This window comes from Cydia splendana, chromosome 21 (genome assembly GCF_910591565.1).
Source record: "Cydia splendana chromosome 21, ilCydSple1.2, whole genome shotgun sequence".
In the NCBI taxonomy this organism is placed as follows: Eukaryota; Metazoa; Arthropoda; class Insecta; order Lepidoptera; family Tortricidae; genus Cydia; species Cydia splendana.
In genome coordinates this window covers 8,301,539-8,322,530 of record NC_085980.1, presented here as the reverse complement: position 1 = coordinate 8,322,530, position 20,992 = coordinate 8,301,539, and the positions used below count along the sequence as shown (strand labels likewise).

The 20,992-nt window shown below is 38.1% G+C and overlaps 1 protein-coding gene and 1 long non-coding RNA gene across 2 annotated transcripts in view; one reads left to right on the top strand and one right to left on the bottom strand.

The window, feature by feature from the left end:
- The window catches only part of LOC134801192 (uncharacterized), a 298,318-nt gene that overhangs the window by 239,185 nt on the left and 38,141 nt on the right, over positions 1 to 20,992 (bottom strand). The window lies entirely within an intron of this gene.
- Positions 3,388 to 19,987, top strand: LOC134801115 (uncharacterized). The gene is made up of 11 exons (XM_063773644.1): positions 3,388 to 3,527; positions 4,078 to 4,163; positions 4,686 to 4,831; positions 5,419 to 5,495; positions 7,795 to 8,012; positions 10,246 to 10,486; positions 14,621 to 14,724; positions 16,513 to 16,698; positions 18,289 to 18,461; positions 18,874 to 18,960; positions 19,438 to 19,987. Exons 1-11 carry the CDS (start codon positions 3,473 to 3,475, stop codon positions 19,943 to 19,945), a joined length of 1,881 nt encoding a protein of 626 aa, XP_063629714.1. The 5' UTR covers positions 3,388 to 3,472; the 3' UTR covers positions 19,946 to 19,987.

Sequence of the window (20,992 nt, the reverse complement as noted above, 5' to 3'; positions counted from 1 at the left end):
TTATATTCTGACATGTCATAAAATGCATTTCTAGTCAGCCATTAATTTTAATTCGGAGTAGAATGTCAGGTCATTTTCAATATTTTTTATTGTGTCGGGTAATACTTAACTCTGTTGGCGAAAGTAGTAGTAGTAGTAGTAGTAAAATACTTTATTGTACAAAAAGAAACATAAAACATGAAAGAACACACATCATTAGTACAAAGGCGAACTTATCCCTTTCAGGGATCTCTTCCAGTTAACCCTTGAGCAGTTGAAAGTTTTCCCAACATCTTTATTTATATATTTAATTTATATTTGTTTATATATCACGTCCAGAAGTAATTTATTAATGTAATCTACAACCAGAAGAATAACAACTTATCAGAAATTATATAAACATACTTAAAAATCCTAAACGCTGCATACCGCTCTTACAATGCAGGTACGCCGCGCGACACAAAACTTTTTTTTTTAACAGAGTTATGAAAAAAAATGTTTGACAAGTTTACTATTCTGTATAGTAGGATAACTGGGCTATTCACAGGTATTTTTTTTTCTAGAGCAAATCCTCATAGTTTATATTTTTTAGAGGATTTACGAAAAAAAAAATTAAAAGATTTTTTTTGAATTTTGAATTTCTCGAATTTTTTGTATGGGTGAGTGAACATTTAGTCAGAAATGAATTTTTCATCCTCGAATTACACGAAAAAGACACCAAATTTGATATAGTTGCGAGATGTATGCAGATATAAAGCTTAGAGTGAGGCGCGCCGGTCTAACGCGAATTTTATTCAATTACCTATAAATGTGAGTTTAAAATACTTTATTTTTTATTTCTTTAATGTTGCCAAATGTTGCCCAAGACCAATGATGGGATGAATTGGCAAGGATTTTTTTTAAACTTTAAGAGGGGTCTAACACGAAATTGTAGCTTTTATATTATTTTTTTTACACATTTTAAACAACTGCCATGAATAATTCACAAGGATACTTTTTATTTTTCTCAAAAATGAACGGCAAAGTCGACTTTGCCGTTTAAAAAATAGGTCGCGAAGCGCGTAGTTTATGGTCAGTCAAAAATTAAAAAGTTAAAAACATTGCAGTCTCGATTTTGGGACTGCAATGTTGCATACAAATTCCATTATTTGTCGAGTTCCAAACTTTTTAAAAGTTGAAATGACCATATCAAATGAAGGCACAGGCCCATTAAACAGCCAAACAGATGATTAGTACCGCGACTATTTAGCTGTCTCAAATAGGTTGGCGTATTTTCGGCAGAAAAATACACTTCAATTTTTTTATTAAAAAAATAAAAAGGCGGCAAAGCTAATTTTTTCAATTGTTTCTACTTTTTTCCGTGAAAATATATACGTAAGAACGTTGCTTTTGTAAAATATTTCTATGATATTTATATTTCTTGCACCATTTTTGAGAAAAGCACTATATATGACTCGGCTGGAAGGCTACTTGCTGGCTTCGGATTAAATTAAACGAACTCCCAAGGTCGTCCGTTTAAAACGAATCCTCAGCCTGCAAGTAGCTGCTTCCGAGCCTCGACAATAATGTACTATTACCACCTTAGCTCGATAATATTAGTCGTTAATCGTTATTACCAACATTTCATTGGTGTTTATTATTTCTGATTAATACCTTAAAAAGAAAATCTTTTAAAGTTTTGGATTACAAACAGTGTGTAAACTTTTAGCTGCTTATTTTTAATTTTTTCAAGAATTTTTATAAATGAACGTATACCAAATAAATAAATAATTCAGCCTATATACGTCCCACTGCTGGGCACAGGCCTGCTCTCATGCGCGAGAGGGCTTGAATTATAGTCCCCACGCTAGCCCAATGCCGCTATAGGGATTGGGGACTTCACATACACCATTGAATTTCTTCGCAGATGTATGCAGGTTTCCTCACGATGTTTTTCCTTCACCGGAAAGCTAGTGGTAAATATCAAATGATATTTCGTATATAAGGTCCGAAAAACTCATTGGTACAAGCCAGGATTTGAACCCACGACCTCCGGATTGAAAGTCGGACGTCATATCCACTCGGCCACCACCACGTATTCCAAAGGGAAGTTTAAAAAATTGGGGTTTGATATGGGATGAGTTAATATTTTAAATCCTAATTTAAACAATGTAATTACTAGTGCGAAACTATTAATATCAAAACACAACCATACACTCATCTCATTTTACAAAATAATCCTTTATTTATCCTTTGTACGTATTAAGCCCCTTTACCTAATCCCACCTAGCCCCCCCTCCCCCCCACTGACGCGACATTGCATCGGCAATGACAATCAAAATTCAATTCTTTTAAAACATTAAGGCCCTTTTTAGTTGCTTAATTTAGATCGCTGGGACCCTGGGATTGGGACTCAAGGGTTTAAAAATTAACATCAGTCAGAGCCAACTGTAACCTAGCACAGTGCAGCTGCAATGCGCCCTCTATTGTTGAGTAGCGTAAGCCCACGCTAGTATAGTGACATCTGGCGGGAAGTAGCAGTACTATAGAGTACGTTCCTTAGAGTTGGTTGGTGGTGAAGACGATGGCGCCATCTGGACTATTCTGGACCCAATTGTTCATTATAATGATGGTTTTATGACTCATAAATGAATTATTATGAGTTTATTTAAAATTATTATAAAGTCGCGTTTGTTGTTATGATTATCATGAGAAAATCCGAAAATTCCAAGAATTATTTATTTATCGTATGGCGGTTACACACTGGTTAAAAAATATACATAATATATTACAGGAGGTACTTCCTTTCAAAATTTACAATTATGCAGATATGAACTCGCATTCTTCGTTAGGTTTTTGAAATCTTCAGCGGGTCCGTTGTATTTGGTGATGGGGCACTCGAACACCATGTCGTCAGGAGCAAAAGTCACTAATTAGTGACCAACTAAAAAAAATTAAACAAAAATCGACCTTCTTTTAGTACTAATATGGTTCACTATCGCTATGAACTTGTGATGGTACTTAGTGACTTGCTAGTCACCCGACGATGTGGTGTATAGTCTGTTCCGCATTTGCACAATCGCACGCCCCCGACTCGCTCCATGCCCACTTGTGCCAACGGTACGAGAACAATGATGTATTATTATAATAATTGTACAATATTTTATAGAAATACATAATTCAGTTTATTACCTACCTACCGATCTCATCATTAATAAACTAAATTAAAACTGTCGAGTTCTTTAAACGAAAAATTTGGACCGAATTTTATTTCACATTGCGTAAAAGATTTCACTAATTTCATATGATCACCTGTCTTTCTCGGTAAAAAGCATGTGAAAAGAGTCAATTTTGATTAGCAAAAATGTAAAAGTACCTACTTACTATCCGGGTTATATACCTATAGGAAAATCTGTGAGGTAGGTAAGTAAATCATAATGAAAATCGATCAGAGTTTCGGCGGCGCGTGAAATTGTGCGCAGAGGCAAATGTTTTATGAACAAAAGTATACGTGATGCTACGTTGGTTTCTGTTAGCTCTAGGTTTTTATACAACTAAAGGTCACTATGGTAAGTATTTTAATTTTATTACAAAAGTACTATTATGATGCAAGTGCGAAAAATGGGAAATTAGTAAATAGTAAAACACCTATATTAAGTATAGCCCAAGTAGTCAAATATATCGCAAGACCTTGTTTCTAATACTAACAAAACTATGTTTCAATATAGGGTCATTGCGCTAGTTTTCGTCCACTTGACGAAATTTGAACATAAACCTACATTGTTGCACAAATTTGGATTGATTGCAATCCTAAATGTCTAAACAATATATCTATCTACATAAAAATGATATTTTGCAAGTAGCAAATTGCAAATTAAATATTTTGCAAGTAGCAAATTAAAAATGAAATATATGCTAATCCGTCAATTGGAGTGGTGGTGGATCCGTTAGATTAAAACTAAAACTAGAGCATGGACGGAAACTAGCGCAATGACCCTATTTGGCCACTTTGGCAGTCACTACCTATTTGATGCTAACAACAGTTTCCTCTAACTGTAATTAACCTGCCTACAAATTACAATAAATGCCAATAAAATCTTATATTAAAATATTCATTAGATCCACAACTTCTTACTGTTGGACCGGAGCATGACACCCGGCGGATCTTGAAAGGAACGGAAATTTCTGACACCAGACCTTATATGGTGAGATTTTTAATCACTAACGTTCATTCAATCATTCAATCACCGCTCCATCGCAGAGAATCGTTGGATGAGAATAATGCACGAATCATTGAAGAGATCTTCATCATCATCATAACTTAAGAGCTTTGCTCTTGTCGGTGGAGTAATCGCCAATCATTTCTTTCTTGTGCTAGTCTTTTGATTTCCTCATATACGACGCATTATTTTTTATTTGGCTGAGATAAGTAATTCTAGGTCTCCCTTCTTCTCTTGTCTTTTCAATCCTGCCTTCCAGGATGTCTCTCGTATTTCTTATTGCATTTAATAAGCATCCTCCAAGAAAGAAGAAGAAGAGATCCTTAGGAGCGACTATTTCTAGAAGTGTACAACTGTTAATTTAACCTTTTAAACGCCAACAACACCTAATGGCGTCATACCTAGTCGTGCTCACAGCGCCATGGACACGCCATAAGTATTATGCCGTGCGCTATCAAAGTAACCTTCACACTTTCAAGTGAGAAATAATTCTTGGTTCTCTCTTAGGTATACCTCCGGCCTGCCAAGATGACCCCGGCCTTGGACCCCAACTGGCTCTGCGGCGGGGTGATCATCCACCCCCGCTACATCCTCACGTCTGCCGCCTGCATTGAGGATGTCACCCACTTCTATATAGTGTCCGGAACCCACAGGTGCAACACAACTCATAACTAAATTTTCCGCGTACCTAATTAGAGTTACCTACAGTTCGTTTTTAGCATTAGAAAAAAGGTAAACAATCTTGACGTATACTTTTTTGAAAAGCACTTTTGAAAAATAAATCACGGCAAATATGTAACAATTGTGAATCATATGCGATTATTTACATTATTTTGCTTTCATAAGTAATAAGTTACATATGTCTTTGGTAATAGTTACTGATTTTTAAAAAGCGTTTTTCAATTAAAAGATACCTCAAGATCGCGTAGTCTTTTTCTAATGCTAAAAAATACGAGCTATAGACCAAGAAAAGCCTGCAACGATTTTCATAGCACACGCAGTGCAACTGCTATTTTGAACGTCAAAGTTCTAAGAAATTATGACGTATTAAAACACTTGCACTGCGCGCGTATGCTATCCAATCGCTGCAGACTTTTCTTGGTCTAACTCTAGTACGACTGTGAACTACGTAGGGTATAGTTATACCCTCTTGTAACATACTCAAATGTTCTGTCTGTGATAAACAATGAAAAGATTATGAATCTTATGAAGATGATGATTTGAGATTCTATTTTAACAGATGGGTACCGCCAAAAGAGACCACCGAATGTATTAAGCATGGTGCCGTCAAAGCAATTTGGAAATGTGTTCCAAAAAGTAAGTTACAATTATCAAACCTAAAGGTAAGTAACGGATAGACGATTACTTGAACTTAAAAATAAAAAAAAGACTATTTAATACTTTTCTTCTCATTGAAGCAGTTTTCTGATATTTTTTCAGGGTTATTAACTACATTCGCATTCGTTTTTTTTAAGATCTCATCCTCATTCTAATTAGCCGTCATTTATTACCCAGGCAATAAATTTCACTGAATTCATTCAATTCTAAATATACATGGTAAACTTAAACTCCATACAGTAGTAGGTATGCATACAGTAGTAGCAGTAGTAGGTAATTTGACAGTGTACCTCGTGAAGCCCTGTGGGTAGTTCTGAGCAAGCTTGGATGTACGGAGAAGTTTGTAAGACTAGTTAGACTCCTGCAAGTCCTGCATGACGACATTGAGTGCTGCGTGGCTATCGACGATGAACAATCGGACTTCTTCCCCGTTACGTGCGGGGTGAAGCAAGGTTGCGTCCTAGCACCCACTCTGTTCGCTTTGTATTTTTCAGTTGGAGTCCGAGAAGTCTTATCGACATGCTCCGAAGGTGTTCGCGTCCGCTACCGCACTGACGGCAACATTTTTAACCAGGCCAGATTCAAAGCACGCACAAAAGTCTCATACGCAGTGATCACAGAGATCATGTATGCAGACGACTTGTGTCACTTGTGTTTTGTGACTGAGTCCCCGGAAGGCATGCAACAGCTGATGTCCAGTTTCGAGGAGTCTTGCCGCAGATTTGGGCTCAAGATCAGTGTCAAGAAGACTGAAGTAATGTCACTGGACGTCCACAGTCAACAGACACTGGTCGTTAGACTCGGCGAGGACCAGCTGAAGCAGGTTGACAAGTTCCGCTACCTGGGAAGTGCGATCTTGATGCTGAAGTTAACAGCAGAATCGGGGCTGCGGCTGCAGCTTTTGGTAGGCTAGATCACAAGGTCCTCAGCTCACACGACTTGAAATTGGCCACTAAGATCTCCGTGTATGGCAGTCGTGTTGCCTAACCTCCTTTACTCTGCTGAAACGTGGACCGTTTATCGCCGCCATATTCGTATGCTGGATCGATTCCACCTCAGATGCCTACGTAAGATACTGAAGATCCGATGGTCCGATCGTGTTCGGAACACCGAAGTACTGCGTAGAGCAAATGTGGGTGATCGAGGTATACCTCATGCGATGTCAGCTTCGGTAGTGCGGTCACGTTTCGCGGATGAACGACCGGTGTGTGGCTAAGCACATCTTTTACTCTGAGCTTGAGGAGGGCAAGCGGAAACAGGGCGGCCAATTCCTCAGGTACAAAGATGTGCTTAAGCGTCACATGAAATAGTGTGGCGTAGAATCCTCACGATGGGAGCAGCAGGCAGCCATGCGTACGGAATGGCGGGCTGCAATAAATGCCAAGATAACAGATTTTGAATCTCGGCGGCGCTTAGAGCTTGATGCCAAGCGTGATAGAATAAAAGCCAGACCACCTGCGGCAGGGTACTGCCGCTATAACTATGTTAACGGTATGCTCACATGCCTGCAATGTTCGCGAACTTTTACTAACAAGATCGGCTACATCAGCCACTTGCGAGCACACCAACGAGAGCAACGGAGTTGACAGCAGTCGCCGTGGCCGAACTGGGCCGTGGAGTTATTATATATACACACAAGAAATTTAAGCCATAAAACTATCAAGCAACTTGTCTGTCTAATTGACTGCTGGCAGGCGTGGCTCACTCCGCAAATTCGTCGTTTTGCAACAGGTAGCTACAAGTACATCCGTTCCACACCAATTTTGGTGGCTAGCCATAAGCCACGCGTGGCGCTGTCGCCACCTAGCGGCCATATATCTGTCCTGATCGTAGTCGTAACAGACGCGTTTTGTTAGAGAGTGAGTTTTCTGTACCTAGTACTATTATTTATTCTGTGCTGCTGGGCACATCCTAGATCATGACTTCATGAGGGCTCGATAGCCACTGTAGGTTAATGGTAAGTACGTACATTTTAACTGAATTGTCATCATCTACTTTCAAACTATCTAATTTTGATCCGAAAACTCTCTATGTTCGTTCGCGTTAAGAATGTAGTATAATCAACATTTTCCGCCGGCCTGACGATGCTCGTAACGAATCAAATCGTTCCTAATGAGACAATATGCCTTCAACTGGTCATTCATTGTACTCATTGTGAACTTGACTTTCTAATTAGGAACGATTTGATTGTTTAAGGGCGTGGCTAGTCCGGCGGACAATGATGATTTTACTGCATTCTTAACACGAACGAAGTATAAAACTAATTCTGATCCAACAGCCTACCGTTTCGACGGCAACCAGTTCGACAACATCCAATGGATGGCGAACGACATAGCGGTCGTAATGACGGCGGAACCGATCAACTTCGAGAAGCGCGTGATTGGCTGCGATTTCATCCCGCAAATGATCAGGTTTAACAACGTGAGCGACGAATACGAGGCTCCAGAAACCTCTGCTTCTGTCGCAGGATGGGGTACTACTGGAGACTTTTCAGACGTAAGCACTTAGCGGCTAGAGAAGCGGGTTGCGGTACCCGATGTACCTAATTGGCGATATCAAAGCTACACTACTCCTCTGGCTCGGTTACCAGCAGGCGTATTATGGATAGCTTTATCCATTTTTATCCACGTGATAAAATAACTGTCACTATTTAACACCGTGGGATAGATAGTGACGGACACCGTTTTATCACGCTGTCATGTACCTAGACAAGAAAGACCATGTCGACCATCATACCTGTACTGGAAAGGATGGGAGAGGATCGAGCTGTGAGAGCGTATGTGAGGCAACCGGGTGGAAAACTGCCGTCCGGACGTCCCATATACCGTTGGAGTGACGAAACCCTAAAAGACCTGTTAGCGTCGTCCCTACAGAGTACCCAATGGCCCAGAATAGGGCAGAGTTATGTTCTCTTGTGTTTCCGAGGCCAAAGTCCTTTTTTGAGTCTCTGAGCCATTGAATAAGTAATTAAGCATTTGACATGCGACAGTGTGGAACTGCCATCATGAAGTCAAATTAAGTACTATGAAAATAAGGCGTTTATTGTGATAACTAGGTATACGGAGAATCCACACTTTGTCGTTACCAATCCTGTGCAGAGTTAGCTTTGACAGACGCTAATCATTTTCAAGCCCTACAGAAAGTTTTCATATAGTAAACGAAGTTTCCATTCTTCAAATAGGAAATTTCCATTCCCATAAGAAATTATGACAGAAATCTTTCAGTGTACAGTCGACGTAAAAATATGTTTACACTTTTGCACCTCACTCCTTTGTAATAAGGCGAAAAATATAAACATATCTTTGACGTCGACTGTACATAGTTTTGGAAACTTTTCATTGGCAGAATCATTTGGTAGCCGAATGGTAAAGCGTGCTTCTAAATATATTTAAATGGGTGACTCACGTACGGAAACGTTCGTATTTGTCATGCTACTTCAATCAACCTCAGTACTTTTAGTAGTACCGAGACTGACGGAAATAGCAAGACACGTTGGTACGTTTCCGTGAAAATACGATGGAAAATAATTATGCACTACATCTAGGTATATTTTAAGTCGAAGGGTGCTCGACATGTTTCACTTTTTAAGTGACCCATTTTAATATATTTCATATTTCGTTTAGTAGTACCACTGTATATACCGGGTGTGGCCTGTAACACGAGCAAAGAATTAAAACATAAATTGTACTCCTCAAACGGTGACACTTTTGTTCAACAACTTTAAAAAATTATGAAGTATTTAGACTCCCTATTTTTCATACAAAATAAATATTATCTTCAATGGACGCCATCGCCACGCCATATCATTGTGATTGACGTTGCTTGTCACGCCTTAAACATAACAAAATTCGCAATACATTGCGTCTTAGAATAAACTTTAAAGTGAATTAAAAATCAAACCTTAAGTTATTTTTAAAAGTCGCTGAACAAATGTTGGTCAGTATGAGGAGTACAGCCTACAGTTAAATTTTTTGCTCATGTTACAGGCCACACCCGGTATATTGTATGTAAATAAATACTTGATTGATATATTTCAAATGTATGTGTCTCGCGTGCTTCTAAACTGCAAACCGTAGGTTTGAACACTTCTCGTATACTCATAAGCATAACTTATGTTTTAAGTATCATTTGATATTTATCAGTAATATTAGGTCATTACCTATGAAATTGGCGTTTTGTTCGGAGAATTTCAACGAAACACGAATTTCCATACAATTAATTTTGCGGATATTTTTTTGATGGCTAATTCAAACCAAACAAAATTTTTCCAGTAATTTTTGACACCTTTAAGGTATGTTTTCAATATCTCCATTTCTTGAAAATTGGTACCATTAGAAAAATATAAGTAATTTTAATACTCGAACCGACAGCACATGAAAAGACCTATTTTCAAGGCTTAATTCTGAACACTTAACAATAAAAAATAACAATTAATTGTATGTAAAATCGTTGTTTATTGAGTGCACTGTAGTTTTATTGTAATTGTGTATGTACTTTTGTAAAAAAAAAAAAACTAGGATCAGACTTATATCTATGAACAAAAACGCCAATTTCATAGGTAAGGACCTAATATTTCAATATACATTTAAAACACAATCTCTCTGCTTTGCCTTAAGGTTGACTGGTAGAGAATGCTTTTGGCATCAAATACGCCTTTTGTACGATACGCTTGTAATTTATAAATGTTCCAAATATAATAAATAAATAAATAAATATATGTCCCAAACAGCCTGCCGACGCCATTGATTTCGGCGACGACGCCACCACTGAGATCCCGGGGTTACCCGTAGTTGACATCCCCAAGCCGGTTAAGATCCCCAAGCCGGTTGAGATCCCCAAGCCGGATGACATCCCCAAGCCGGTTGAGATCCCCAAGCCGGATGACATCCCCAAGCCGGAAATTAGTGATATGACCCGCTCTAGCAACTCAGTTGAGCTCATGGAAGCTGACGTGGAAATACTATCGAAAGGTAGGGTACAACAATTTGCCCTTCTTTTTAAAATATTGTAATTTAAAAAAATGTTTAAGATAATATTTTAAAAAGTCAATCAACATTTAAATGTTAGCCACAGTCAGCACCAAAAGTAGCGGATCAGACTACGCGTCAAAAGTATCTGGCCATTCTTTAATAACTTAACATAACGCCGTGTGCCTGCTATACGGCCACAATTCAAAATTTTTAATTTTCTGGATTATTGCAGATTCGTATTCAAAATTGTTCAATATACGACCTTATTTCGAGAGCCATAGCATAAAAGGTCTTTAAGAGCCTTTTTCTCACAAGTGGCCTTATGGATTTGACCATAAATTGTCAGACGATTCCCTGCAATACAGCCACTTGCCAGTCTGCCGCCTCCTGCTCCCGCGGCGTTCGCACGTGAACTTGACGGCCCTTTTGAGTTGTGGCTATATAGCACACGTTTTAAATGAAGCTTTTGAGTTGCGTCCTAGAAAATAATAATTAGATAATGTTGCTGATTATAAGCTAGTTACACATATTATCGCGTACAGTGATCTTGTTCCTATCAAAGTTGATAAAATAAAGGGATTTTAACTATTTTGGTGTTTTTATTTATATTTGCATGGTAACCTTTATCCAATAATTTTGTGTTTAAATTTGGCCGCATCCCAAAATCTTTAAAAAACGTGTCTGCAATACGGCCATAACTCTAAATACCTGTCTTTCGGGCCTTGTGTCTTAAAAATATACATTTCTTTTAAAAAGTGGCGTGGTCATAAGGAGGGTTATATCATTCCGAGTAAAAAAAGCTAAATTTTAAATTCATAGACCTAAAACTAAAGGAGTAAGATCCTATTAAACACCCTGAACTATACTCTCACAACTTTGAGAGACGCGATTTCTCGAAAAAACGGTTTTTTGAGATGTGGCAGTGTAGCAGGCACACGGCGAATTAAAGGTACATGTCTCGATATATAATGTTTTCTTATTGTAAAAGTATTCCATCCGCTACTATTGAAGCTGACTGTACTGTATGAATATGCAATGTTGTTTGTAAATGTGTCGTGAATGTCGTGAAACCAGAACCACAGTTTGTGGTCCTAAGTGTGTTGCGTTGCGTTGCGTTACATTACTTTGCGTCACGTCGTAAGTACATTTATTTGTATATGCCACACTGCGTTGTGACGACGCGACGCAACTAGCGATGTGCCGTTCTCGAAATTTTCCCGAGAACAGAGAAATCAATCGGAAACATTCTCGGAAATTTCTCGGATATGTTCTCTGAGAGAAAATGTGTTGTGGGATGTGTTTTCGTCGCAAAAGCGTTTTGTTTAATCGCTTAGTGTAGGAGATAAGATAAATACCATGGAAGCTTAAAGGCAAATACTTGGCACCATTCATAGCAATATAAAAAATACTACTAATTGATAAAAAAACAGGAGTAAAACAACACAAAATTATTCAAACAAGTTATTCGTTAAAAAAAATTAAGATTGTTCTTAACTTATTTATGCTACTTATTAGCATCGTTATCGTTAATTATGGGTACAACTTTACTTAGCCGTTTTTTCTGGTATTATATTTTTATTTAAAAATTACACATATAGTTTAATTAGTGCTTTAATAATAAGTAACATTTCGTCCTGGGAGATCACGTAAAGCATATGGTTTGGACAATATTTACCTAATCCTCCTGAGTAACTACAACGATTTTGGACAAATACTACAAGAAAATTTGCGGTTTGCGAACAAGACGAGATATTACACAAAAAATATCGTACTATGTAAACAGCAATTACATATGATTCGTAAAGCGAAACATCTGGGCATAGTCTAATCATTTCTTTTAGTTGGAAAAAAAGTTTTGGATCTGTGCATGGTGGCCTTTTAGAGAATATGGCATGTTACTTACGACAACCCCGACTTTGGTATACAATACAGGGTGTCCCATAAGTGACACGTCACAGTGACACTGGAGGTAGACCAGGCCAAGAGGACCCAAACCAACTTAACATGACCCCAGTAAAAGTGGCACGGTTTTCGAGTTATTGCCAAATTAAGGTTTTTCATTAATTTTAACAGTTTTTAACATTGTTAATGCCAGTGTGCACTCGGAAAGGTCTCGAAATTATTTTTTTTATGTGTACGGCATCATGAATAGTTAGTTAAGATAACAGAATAGGTATTTTATCGATAAACAATGTAAAATGCAAAAAAGTACTGGTTTAATCTTGAATTAAATGCACAGCGAAACATTAATTTCGACTTTGACCACCTGTCGTGAAAAAAAATTACTAGAAAGGTAATGAGCAAATAACGTCAAGCTATTGAACATGTTATGCAGATTCAAAAATAGTATGACACATGTACCTGTCTGCAATAAAATAGGAATTATTATCATCTTTCGAAAGCCTCATAAAAAATAAGTTGAAACTAGGAAATCTGCAATCCGTTGCTACTTAGTAAAAATAACGATTTATGTTAAGATATCTAATTCTGGATACAGAAATAAAAAAACGCCTATTCAGTATTTGCCGAATGCCTAAAAGAAAGAGATGGAAAATGGTTATCTCTCTTTTTAAGGATATCATTGAGTTCATATTCGGCGGCATATTCGAGACAGCACAAAACATCCAAAATTAATTTAAGAAAATTAACTTAAAGTTTTACAAGACGTGCATACGAGCCGGGGAAAAACAATTCGAGCACCTATTGTAAAATAAAATTATTTTAATAAATTGATTAAACTTCAACCTGCAGTATTTTATTTTCTTTGAACCTTTATGAACTCAATGATATCCTTAAAAAGAGAGATAACCATTTTCCATCTCTTTCTTTTAGGCATTCGGCAAATACTGAATAGGCGTTTTTTTATTTCTGTATCCAGGATATCTTAACATAAATCGTTATTTTTACTAAGTAGCAACTCATTGCAGATTTCCTAGTTTTAACTTATTTTTTATGAGGCTTACGAAAGATGATAATAATTCCTATTTTATTGCAGGAAGGTACATGTGTCATACCATTTTTGAATCTGCATAACATGCTCAATAGCTTGATGTTATTTGCTCATTACTTTTCTAGTATTTTTTTTTCACGAAAGGTGGTCAAAGTCGAAATTAATGATTCGCTGTGAATTTAATTCAAGATTAAACCAGTACTTTTTTGTATTTTACATTGTTTATCGATAAAATACCTATTCTGTTATCTTAATTAACTATTCATGATGCCGTACACATAAAAAAATTAACTTCGAGACCTTTCCGAGTGCACACTGGCACTAACAATGTTAAAAACGGTCAAAATTAACGAAAAACCTTAATTTGGCAATAACTCGAAAACCGTGCCACTTTTACTGGGGTCATGTTAAGTTGGTTTGGGTCCCCTTGGCCTGGTTTACCTTCAGTGTCACTGTGACGTGTCACTTATGGGACACCCTGTATAACCATCAAGGAGCGTTTCTATTGACCTGCTCTAGCCATGGTTTAACGCCATGAATGTCCGTTAGGCTTTGGATTTCGGTCGATTCTTTTAGCTGTTTCCCTCATTTCACTTGCGTCAGAAATTGACGGGAATCCAAAATGTTGCATAAAAAGTAGCTTTCATGTAAAAATAAAAATTCACCACATTTATTCGGTGGATGTTCAATTGAGCAATCATGAAAAAGACACTTAGATGGCATATTTTGGCAGCATATTAACCTTTTGTTTCTTTAAATCGTACCAAGGAATCGGTGAAATGGTCTCAAATTAAGCTCGATAGGCTTGTCCAAATTATATTTGCTAGACGGTATTAAAATCATCATAAAGTCCCTAAAATAAAATAAATGTAAAACCTTCTTATATCAGATATGGCTTAAAAATACCTCCAGATTATACCTTAAGAACATACTAATACAAAATAATACACACGTCAACAGTTAGACCATGCAGGTTTTATCTATATCCATAATTAACGATACGGTCCTTAAGAGAACGTTCTCGAGAAAGTTGAAAATTTTCCAGAAATTTCTTCGGAAAGGAATTCTCAGAAACGAGAACGTTATCATCGGCACATCACTAGACGCAACGCAACTCACTTGTATCAGTTATTTTATTTCATGTATAATTCATGTTAATAAATGTATTTTCTTTTTTTTAAAAGACAGCTGCAAGAGCCTCTGGCTGCCGCGGTACCACGACATTATCGACCAACACATGATCTGTGGGAAGAACATCTTTTACGACGAGCTGCATCTGGAATGTGAGGTATTATTTGAGACCAAGCTAAGTTGGCAGCGATTTGGACAGCCCAGATTTTAACGTCATAATTTCATAGAAGTTTGACGTTTAAGATAACACTTGCACCGTCTGTAGTCTAACTTTACCCTAATATTTTGACGATTAGGCTATTCTCATTTGATAAAGTCACTTCAATAAAAGTCACTGCCGTGGCTCTAATGGCCACCCCACACCAGCGTCTCTCGAGCGTCGGACGCTAGTCAACTCAATGGCTGTTGCTCGACGCAACGTTGAGGCAACTGCGCAGCAACGCCACTTTCCGCTGGGCGGCAAACGCTCCCTCTGCAAGAGCTATCGCTCTGTTAAATGATATGTCTCTGCGGTTACCTGACGTTGACATTTTTTATCATGCGTCTTACCAAGTTATTAAATGCATGTATGAATTTTTGAATTTAATTTTATTAGCTTTATTGACATATTATTTTGATACTTAATTGATAATTGAATTGTTTCTGTTTTTGTACCGTTGACATGTAATTTTTATAGTGTAAGTGTAACATAGCATGTATAAGATTAAACATTACTTATAAGCGCCTTGGTTCATTAGACTGTAAGCTTATTTGTGAATAAAATTGAATAAAAAATTCCATAGCGCTGACTAATCGACGCTCGAGCGTCTATTAATAGACGCTACTGCGGGGTGGCTCTAATGAAACTACTTACCGTTCGCCGTCAAAATTGCCGATTGTATTGCTACCGCAAATGTCAAAAATCCGCTGTGCGATTTACACATTTTATAAAATACAGACATTAATTATACATGTATACACCATACATAATACATTTACTTAAGGCTTAAGGAATATCAACACCGCAATTAATTTTTGTGGAGAGACTGTGCAACACGGCATTGTTAGGTCAGCCGCGACCACGACCAGTGAAACCTGTGTCGAAACGTCGGTAAATCAAGGTAATTGAATAAAATTCGCGTTAGACCCGTCTATATTATTTATTCTTCAAAAAAAACTTATTCGAATTCTAGTTAATAAAAAACAAATTGATAGCTGCAAACCCTACTTTAAAGAGCATAATATTCTCACCCTTCCATGTATATATATTTTAGAAATGTGCAAGTTTGTTAGAAACTACCCGCGAGTTATATACTAAACGCGAAGATGTAATAAAAAATCGTACAATGCGCTACAAAAACAAACTTTTACTACCAGCCTCCCGACTTAAGATGCTTTCAACTGGGCCTTTTGTAATGTCAATAAAAATCTATAACAAATTGCCCGAAGAATTAAAATCGGAAACAACTGAAACAGCATTTATCCGCAAGCTGAAACAATTACTGATTGAGAAATGCTATTATTCCTTAAATGAATATTTAGAAGACAGTAACATTAGTATTAAGTGAAATCTATATGTATTTTTATCATTGTATTAATTATATAAGTGCCTCCCTTCTTATTTTTTGCTGCGCCCAACAGGGTACATAATGTGATCTGTAATTATAAAATGTATATACCACCTCTGTAACCATTATGTGCAATAAATGTATTGAGTATTGAGTATAAATGTGAGTTAATATTGTTAGGTAACTTCCCTACGATACGAACCTACTGTTGTACAGTGTTGTTCCATAGTTGCTCTACAAAATTTAACTGCGGTGTGGAGGCACCTTTACAATTATACACTGTTAGGATGTATTTCAACTAAGGACCTAAGCAATGTGCCTTCAATACAAGCTTGGCCTAATGGTGAAGTTGGTTTTACCAGAGTTTAAACTCTTGGATGTCTTGGTATACTTTTCAGGAAGACCAAATGGAGTGTAGAGAGTTAGTGTATACGCCGGAGGACGGCGGCACCGTCCGGAGAGATCGTGGCAGAAGATTCGAACTAAAACAATTGTTGCAATCGTTGAAAAGGTTGAAAAGTTTGAGACGAGCGAGGCAAAAATCATTGAGAAGGGAAGGAAAAGAAATTGGAGGGTTTTGTGAGGTAGATGAACATCTTATCTTATTGATTAATATAATAACATATGTGGCTTATGAGGCTGGTCTCACGTGCCCTCAATATGCGCGGGGGTTCACCTCGCTTGGCTACGTCAGCCATTTTCGGGACGCGAACGCCGAGCTAACTAGGACTCGAAATGGTAGCCATAGCCAAAATCGGCTGGAAGGATCAAAGATCAGAAATTATGTAACCTGATCGACCAGCATGATTTGCGTTCTCGCGCGCGACTAACTGCCCGATTCAAACTTTAAGATATATCAATTAATAGATCTAGAAACGATAAGGATTAGATATGTCAGTGTCAAAAGTGACGTTTTTATTTGAAGAAACGTCACATTTGACCCTGACATTTATCTAATCCATATCGTTTCTAGATCTATTAACTGACGTATCTTAAAGTTCGAATCGGGCCGTAGGGGTATATTAACTAGCGCGATTTCAAGTATGAAGTCGTACAGCGCCAGTCATGCATTTAAGAAGTAAACAAATTGGGACTAGAGTAAACGAAGACATAATTTTGTAGGTGTAACTAGATACTCATACTCATACTTAAATCATCCAAAATTCAATAGCAAAATATTCACGGTACTAACAGCGGTAGACTTGTCATCAGATTTATATTTGTATAAAAATCTATGAAAGAAAAGAAAATGCTATAAAAGTCAATACTTTTATAGACTCAACACCAGTGGCCTATTTTATAAAGCTACAAGTTACAATTTACAAGCGGAAGTCTCTTTCTAACCCTATGTGTTAGAACGAGACTTCCGCTTGTAAATTGTAACTTGTAGCTTTATAAAATAGGCCACTACTCGTTGTCAGATAAGTTAAATAAGTACAAATGTCGTGCCAGCTGTCGTCTACCGAGACTTCCGGTTCGAGCGCCATCTTGATGGCACGCGTCGGGATCAATTGCTTTGTTTTTTGCTCATTAATATTGTTCAAAGTGTAATATCGATAGCCTATTATACAGTAAACTAATGTGGTAGTCTGCAGTGAATGGAGAATTTATCTTGAAGCACGTTTAACCATCATTTTGGAGTCAACGGCCGGTTGTCCAAGTGTTTCTTGTAAAGCCCGCTATCGCTTTACAAGAGCTATATCACCGTACACTGTCTTGGACTAACCGTACAATTTCAATCGTTTTACCCTGCTACTACGACCTTCACACTGGCGAAATAGCCCCAATGGGCTGAAGCCGTAAACCGTAGTGGATAAGAAGACCGTCGCAATCTGACAAAGATCCAAGATACTTGCGAAAGACGATAAAACCATCCAACTAAAATAAAGTTGAACAACCATATAAACGATAATAGAGGTGGGTCCAAGCAGTATTGTTAACCAGTATCAATGTTGTGTCAATGTTAACCAGTATCGTGGTACTATTGAACTCCAAACCACTTCAGCCGCTATATCTATATACATTTAGAGGAACAGGACTAGGAGTACTATGGCGGTCAGCAAAATATAATCAGCGCGTGTTGAGAACTTAGTATAGGTTGGAGCACGTGCTGATTATATTTTGCTGACCGCCATAATACATATATGACTTTTATAACCCATCTAACCTTTCAGAACGATCACGGAGGCCCGCTGATCACGGGCAACGGCAAGAGCTCAATGGTGATCGGCATCATATCCGCCTACAGAACCCTGAACAACTCCAAGCGCTGCGTGGGCCCGTTCCTGTACACCAGCGTATTCAACAACAGGCACCTCATCAACTGTGCTATTAATAGGCAGTTGGGGTATGTCAGCTGCCATAGCATCGTATACAACAGAAACAGAGCGTGCAAAAATACCTGATACAACGCGTACCGGATAGAATCACCCCGACAGCGAACGGGCCTAGCTGAGTTTCTTGCTGGAGTCTTCTAGGCTTTCAAAGAGTCAAGATTGTTAACGTAAATTATGTAGTCACAGTGAATTTACTGCAATATTTTGACAGATGTTTAAAACTTTTACAACGCCATTTGACTTTGATCCTTATTCTTTCACAGATATGTGTTAAATTTGTTAAATATCAAAAAGTACGCCATCTACTCGAGACTAGGCCGATATGATTGGCAATAGGAATGCAGTTATTTTTTGTCACCGTGTATAAAATATATTTAAATGGGTTATTCAAGATTTCTTTAAATGGTTATTTATTTTTTACAGAAAACAATGTAGGACTGTATTAAGAGATTCCAGTACGGTGCTAGACCAAGAACATATTAATTGGGGTCGCACATACAAGGACGGCAGGTATTTTTTTTTTGTAAACTTACCATATAGGTATTATCACGCACTTACTTACTTCGCTGGCTCAGCGACCCAAAGTAGATCTTGGTACACTTGGCACTTGGCACTTAGTGTCGGAGGACACTAGATTTCGCCATTCGTTCCTGTCCTGTGCGATCCGACGCCATTCAGCCGCATGGATGTCACACAGGTCTTTCTGGATCTCATCGATCCATCGGTACCTAGGCCTTCCAATCGGACTTCTCCCAGATGGTCGCCCAAGATAAGCTCTTTTGGCCGCAGGATCCTCTCCCACATGGCCGAGCCAGCGAAGTCGAGCAGCGTTGCTCACGCACTTAAAGAATTTTTATTTAACCATCACTCCGATATTCATGCTTCAAATTTCCTACCTGGGCAGGTCTCCCAAACTTCTTCTACATACTTATTAGGTATAATTATGTAATGGTACAAGTACTAATTAATATACACGGTCTTGTCTAGGTCTGAGAACTCTAAGAAGAAAAAACATCACGGCAAGAGGAAATCACGAAACTCCAACCGTACCATACCAAGATATGGTCATCACATGGTCGCTGTTAAACTAGTACAAAATGACCGTAAAATCAATGAATACGTAAAGGAAAATATGTCTGAAGCGCTTCTTTCCGGCCAGGGGGTAAAGGAAAATATGGCAGAAGCGTTTCTTTCCGGCCAGGAGGTAAACGAAAAAATGTTAGAAGCGCTTCTCTCCGGCCAGGAGGTAAAGGAAAATATGTCAGAAGCGTTTTTCTCCGGCCAGGGGGTAAAGGAAAATATGACAGAAGCGTTTATCTTTGGCCAGGGGGTGCCTGCGTACAATATGATCAGACGCCACGTCCCGCCGCGGAAACGCCGCGGCCGCGCGCGTTTGGGTCGCCGCGGTAGCGCGAGTGTTGTTAACTTTGGCAAGCTTCGGAATCATAGTTCCATCGCACTGCCGAAGGAAAAATCTCTTAAATCGAGGAATTAGGTACGGCAGCCGCGCAGTGAATAATAAATGTTTTGTAGCTTAGCGAGCTTTCATTTAACCCGAACCAAGACAAATATAAGTGTTTTTTATCTCGATTCCCTCCCATAATTGAAAATACTAGAAATTAGAAATTATAAACTTAAAAAAATTTGAAATACTTCAATATAATATCAATCGTATTCTAACCTACTAACTAAAATGCCAACAACATGGAAAAGGGCTACAAATAGCTACTACTACTACTACCTACCTAATTAAAAGGCATTTCTATTTATGGTTTAGGTATCATAGTGAGGTTTTCCGGGTCAAGGTCCGGGTCCAGGTCCAAGTGAAGGTCCAGGTCCAGATAAGAGCCCGGATCCAGGTCCAGGGCCAGCTCCGGGTCCGAGTCTAGGTCCGTCGGGTCCGGTTCTGAACCGGGTCAGGGTCCGAACCGGGTGCGGATTTAAATAGAGATACCTATTTGCCAAATTAGCGAGTGGCAATTTGACCAAACATCTTTTTGGAATATAATATTAGCCAATAAAAAACGTTTGCTAAATAAGTTTTTGTCCTAATAACATTTGACAAAGTAAAATCATGCCAAATGATAATTTGACCAAATAAATTATATGCGAAGTGTAACTTTGCTAAAGGTTCCTTTGGGAAATTAAACTAATATTACGATAAGATTGTTGGGAAGTGAAATTTGGCGAAAGGTATTTGGCCCAAACGAAAGTACACCAATTTCATGTGCAAGTTCGATAGTTATATTTTTTATTATTATTCAGTTTTTGTTTTTTTTTAATGGTGGAGCCATGAGGAACTATTAATGTTAATGCAAAATTTAGAGACTTAGTCAGGGCAAGTTGCTCGTAAAGACGCTGACCACGGGGGATAAGTTCTTAACTGGCGACTACGTACGGGAAAGAGAGCCTTGGAAATACCTCCTACAAGCTGTGACGGTTTGCTCAGGATCGTAAAATAAAAGAACTAAAGACAGAAATTGAACGAGGATTCTTGGGATAGGTCTTTGAACCTGCAGAGAACACCTTTTAGCCAAGCTAA